Genomic DNA, 5,625 nt, shown 5'->3' with positions numbered 1-5,625 from the left:
AAAAGCATTGATATTTAATAATCTATGGCGCAATAATATCCCAAATCTTAAAGAAAATTGAAAAGATACGTATATTAATACTTTGTATATATTTAAGTTACAATATTTCCTAAAAATCAATTTCTCTATCTCCCATGAAAAACTTAATATTAAAATACATTTTAAAATGTATTTTTGTTATTCATGAAAATTATTTCATATACATATAATATGTATGAAATAATACAAAATCATTATTTGCAAGTTAAATTAGCACACCTTCATTATCTATATTTTACGGGAATTTTCCAATCAACTTGGAATTATATTTATTATACAGGATAAAAATACGAGTTTGAATGTATAACAAAGTATACAAATAATTTGACGTTGCTATTCAGAAAATGCATAATTTAATTTTTATGCATTAATTAAGTCAATTAATACAATTTTATTACAAGAGTTTCCATAAGGAGTACTCTTCTAGTTGATTATTATGAGAGTCAATTATAGTGCTAATTATAATGATCACAAATTTTTATCTATCTAATTTGGCTTTATTTGCATTATAGCAAGTTATTGATTACGATTAGTACTCAAATGTGTAATAATATTAATTTATTCCGATTGATAATTTAGACCAATATATGAAAATAATATTTAATACAAATACGATTAAAATACATGTATGCAAAATTTTGTATTAGTTTGATTAAAATTGTATGTATGTCTTATTAATACCATTTCTTCATGTGGCGACAATAAATAGATAACATTTTATTTGCGCAGCTTTGTGTTCATTGACATGCGAAACATACGTCTTCTTCTGCCTATCTATAAATTTGTTTACAAATTTTTATACAGAATATAAATTTTTACGCATTGATCTAGATAGATTTTGCTAAGGAAACGCATCAGTCAAGTTGATATACTATAGTTCCAACACGTATGTTTTCAAACTATAAACTGATATTAATAAATATTATTTCTGTTATTGACACGAATATTTGTATCATCATTGGGTAGTTGAAAGCTATTGAAGCATGACATATTTTTAAAGTTTTTTTACGCGTAATATTAAAGCAATACTCGTGAGAAATAAATACGATTTTTAGTTTTTAGAACACAAAATCCTTCATACTCAAATAATATATGAAAAATTAATATCATTTGAAGTAACTATTGTATATTATAAGATAGGCATGTGTGAGAAATGATAAAGGCAGTATTAGCCTTTACTGATGCTCCAATATTTTATTCGGTAATAATTGAGCTAGAGTGTAAAACATAATAAAAAAGCCTATAAAAATCCATATTTTACACATGAAAATATTAAATACTGTTTTATAAAATTTCAAAATGGCTAACATCTCCAAAAACACAGGAGACAATTCCATTCGTAAGCAGATATAAAATAAGTCTCTATACTCTCCTCGTTACATCTCCAATATATAGAAACGGGCAAAACGAGATGGTCCTTGAAGAAACTACTTTCAAATAACATATGAAATAGATTGAGACAACCCTTTTCGTTCATCAGTGAGACCCGCGTAGAGGCTAGGGTCGCTAACTTAATTTAATGACTAGAATAACAGTTAATACAATGGCAACTATAATCGCAAGTAACAACAAGATATAAACTTTCCGACGAAATTTACTTTGGTAATTACTTCCCTTCTCCAGTTCCTGCGCACCTAGCTCGACATTGCCGTGTATATTCTCTATATGGTTGTCAATTGTATCTGTAAAAAAATCATTAGGTTCCATGTGTGTGTGCTTCCATGTAGCACGTGTATTTTATAACAAGGCAAATATCAATAGATTGGAAAATTGCGTTTTTACATTTTGCATCATTTTCATTACATTTACATTATAAAAAAAATTTAAAGCTGTTACGATTATCAGCACTGAAAAGGAGGATGCTTACCAATAGTATCACCTTGCTGATGCACCAGTGCTGCGAGTTCGCGCATAATTTGATTCACATCCAAAATATCGCCCTCAATACGTTTTATCCTATCCTCTCTCTCTAAGAGTAGCCCGTGTTGAAATTCGAGTGTCCTGTGCATGCCATAATATACATTGATCACACATCGTTTCTAATATCTCTGACTTTGTCATTATTTTTTTTTTCTCACAAGATACATTGAAACTGACTTACCATACATATTTTATAACTTCTCTTATATTAATAATACATGTTGCGTAATTAATTAATCTTTTCACTGAAATTTTAAGTTTAGTCTATCTTTTTTTTTGTCACGGGCATGCTACAAAAAATCCACAAGTTCTATCGCTATGTATTTGATCCAGAAAATCTTACAATCTCCATTAGCCGATACAATCACGATAGCTTCTATGCTTACAGCATTGTCCAAAATGCAACCAACGAAAACCATTGTTATTGTTCCAACTAAGCAAATAGGTAAGATTTTCTGCATTACTTATGAACGCACAAGTACTCCATTGCTTTGTGTGAAATGCAAAAAGGTGTTGTTTCCAAACCTTTGCGTGGACCTGCTCTCTTGTTCCTGTGTTAGAAGTAGGCGGTGTGTCTCTTCAGCATCCTCCCCGTCCATTGAATTTTCTATATTAGTCATAGCTAAAATATGTTTCTTCATCTTCTCAGCAATTGACTGTAAGGAACAACATAATTACCATTAATATCAAACAAAACGATGTTTTATAATTAAGATCTTTTTGTAATCGAAACTACTTGAATATTTTAAGACATGTCTCGCACACCTTCTGCATATCGGAATATCTCTGCAACGCATCTTTAAAGTCTGTCGTGAGTTTTTCGATTTGTAATTTTTGCTGCTTCTCGCCACGTCTCATCAGCACCGTCAATCTCGCTATGTCCTTGCTTATCTGCGTGACCACCTGATTGGTACTCGTTTGCGTTACATGTCTGAAAGACACAAGCATACGAATATTTAAATTGAACACATTCTCAAATTTTTCAGCCTTCATATTTCTATTATTATAATTATTGTATTCCTGACAGTACTTACACTTTGTCTCTTAAAACTTGATTATCCTTACTGGTTCCAATGTTTTTGTAAGCTCTTTCCAAAGTTTTCCAACTTGCGTTAATCATATATATGTTAGTGGTAATATTTTCACAGAGACTATAAAGTTCAGTAGGACTAAATCCTATTTCAGGTACATCCACCCGTTGATCCGTAGACCCATAGTTCTGAGGACGCTGAGCCATTCTGTAAAAAAAAAATAAAATCCCATTTAGTTTTTGCGTACAATCTTAAATAACTACATAACTACGTATATACAGAGAGTTTTACATATCCTTAAATATAGCAATTTTATAAAATGTTTTTAAACTACAGCATGTGTAGCAGTAAAAGCACTCTATCATTAATATTAAAATACTGTTATCTTTTATGAAAATAAGAGGAATTACAAAATCTAGGATAAATAAAAAAGACTAAAAATCACGCAAAAAATATAATATAGTTTCTTAAAGATTAAACATGTATTTATATCAAATAATATAATTATTCAACAACAATTTTGTTACCATATATCAATGTCTTTATAATGTAACTTCTCGTACGTTACTGCATGAATATCTAATCCACAGAATTGTATCAGTTGCATGAATACGAAATGTGTTTACGTACAAACTACTTTGCTAATGATTTGCACAGTCATTACTCAGAAAAAAAAAATCTCGCTCTTCTTGTCTGTGTGTTCCAAACATTTGATATTGTAAAAGTTTGCTAAGAATTCTTGCCAGCGCAGAATTTACGCAGCACGTGGTACGAACGAGTGGCAGAATAAAAGTAAAGAGTAAAAATTATCTTTGGAGGAGGTCGTCGCTCGTTTCTCGCGACATTTAAACGCTCGCGAAACTATCGCGGCACGGTCGCTCGGAGCTAAATCTGCGAGAGACGCTCCTCGCGCAACGGGACACCCGCATGCACGGTGCATGGGACTTAGCGGGGAACGGGGTTTAGCAAATCTCTATGAAAAAAACACCTAGTCTATAAAGGGGGTTAAATTAGCGAGCGAGGACAAAGGCAGCCGCGAGGGAGGGCTCCCCGTCGGATGATCCGTCGCGACGCGACCGTTACTAACCTGAATCCGCGTATCACAAGTGTCCTTAAACGTATAAACGTAGATCGCCCCGTAGAATCACATTTAAAAACGCAACGAAAATATCTACCTGCGGCCGAGACCCTCGAGAAACTGACAGTTGCCCGACAACGATCTGGCGCACCGGCCGTGTGACAACAGACCCTTTGTACTCCCGTCCGTGAGCGCAGCGCAGGGATCTGCTCTCCCGGCGCGTGCCCGATCTCTTTTTTTTCCCCTCTCCCGTCGCGCAGTTCCCGAGACGGATTGACGGGGAGCGAGGCGCGATCGGCCCGTCGACCGGGGGTCTTGAAATTTCTCTCGCGATCGTCGTTCCCCGGTCGACTCTCGTCCCGGCGACGAGGTTTTCGCTCGGTTCGATTTCCGTCGGTGAAAATTACGCGCACCGCCGGGCTCAAGTCGAGGTGGAGAGACGGCCGACTTCCGGTCGTCGATCCTTCGCGAGTCGAATCGCGGACGAAATCTCGATCCTCGATCGAGGATCGTTTTCGACACGTCGCCACGGTGGACCGGACGGACCGCACGCGGCTCTCCCGGGCGATTCTCGTCTCGCGAGGAAAACCGACGGGCGTTCCGTTCGCGACGACTCGCGTAGTGGCGTCTAGCGCACCGTCCATTGGTATCATCACCGCCGAGATCAAGGGCGGATCCGCGAGGCGAGGACGTTCGTGGGTTTTCGTCGACGCGAGTGCGTGGAGTCCGCGCGGAATAACAACGCGAGAATTTATCCGATCGGCCGGCGCGACGATCGCGCGTCGCCCGTCTCGTCGCGAACGCAGTCGCGTGCCGAACGCTGGCTTGACCAGTCATCGTCTCGCGGAAGTTGCCGAGCGCGACCGACAGATTGCGAAAGCGGAGAGCCGTGAGAGCCTCAGAAACAACAACGGTCGGGCCGTAAGTAAACGCTATTGTGATCTCTCTTGGCTTTGCGCGGCGAATTTGCGGACGCGGAGCGGCGTGGACGCGGCGAAACGCGTGCGGGACGAACGGGCGAGCGCGGGCGCGCGCGATTCCGCGTCGCGGACGGCCGCGCGGCCACGTTTCGCGGTGCCGCGGCGGCCGCGAGGAATCTTCTCGAGTCCCCGAGAGCCGAGCCGAGTCGTCTCGTCTCTCTCGCTCGGGGGGGCCGCGAGACCCCGTGGCGGCCGCCGTAGGTCGGCGCGTCATGTCGGCCAGCGGAGAGAAGGGCTCTCTCTCGTTCTCTCTCTCTCTTTCTCTTCGGTCGCCCGCCCGTACGTTTCCGTTCCGCCGCGAGGGTCCTCTTTTTCCCAAAAACGAGGAGAAAAAGAGATACTCGCGGCGAAGCGTCTCGCGACTCGCCGTCGCCCACGCAACTCCCACGTTTGACACTTTGGTTTCGGTGTGCGGTGGGGCGAGGGGGGGAGGAGGGGTCTCGGCTGTCGCGGAGTGAGAAGCTGAAAAGACGAAGCGGTTTCTGGTGCTGAGTTTTGCCGTCGCCCGACGCCGACGGGAGCCACGAGGAGGCCGACGCGGAGACGTAGGATCGGGGCGTTTCTCTCTTTGTCGTTC

The 5,625-nt window shown here is 40.5% G+C and overlaps 1 protein-coding gene across 2 annotated transcripts; it reads right to left on the bottom strand.

The window, feature by feature from the left end:
• Positions 1-218: 218 nt before the first annotated feature.
• Positions 219-4,271, bottom strand: LOC112451776 (syntaxin-12). Of its 2 annotated transcripts, none has more exons than XM_025011624.1 (6): positions 4,166-4,271; positions 2,994-3,197; positions 2,725-2,890; positions 2,485-2,615; positions 1,907-2,040; positions 219-1,721 (listed from the first exon to the last, which is right to left on the bottom strand). In XM_025011624.1, exons 2-6 carry the CDS (start codon positions 3,194-3,196, stop codon positions 1,546-1,548), a joined length of 810 nt encoding a protein of 269 aa, XP_024867392.1. In that variant the 5' UTR covers position 3,197; positions 4,166-4,271; the 3' UTR covers positions 219-1,545. The 2 variants fall into 2 exon arrangements, with proteins under 2 accessions (XP_024867392.1, XP_024867393.1); XM_025011625.1 differs by having other exon boundaries at positions 4,078-4,245.
• Between the last annotated feature and the right edge of the window lie 1,354 nt (positions 4,272-5,625).

Source organism: Temnothorax curvispinosus, unplaced genomic scaffold (assembly GCF_003070985.1).
Source record: "Temnothorax curvispinosus isolate PA1 unplaced genomic scaffold, ASM307098v1 QBEX01002543.1, whole genome shotgun sequence".
Classification (NCBI taxonomy): domain Eukaryota; kingdom Metazoa; phylum Arthropoda; class Insecta; order Hymenoptera; family Formicidae; genus Temnothorax; species Temnothorax curvispinosus.
This window is presented reverse-complemented; position numbering and strand designations above follow the sequence as displayed.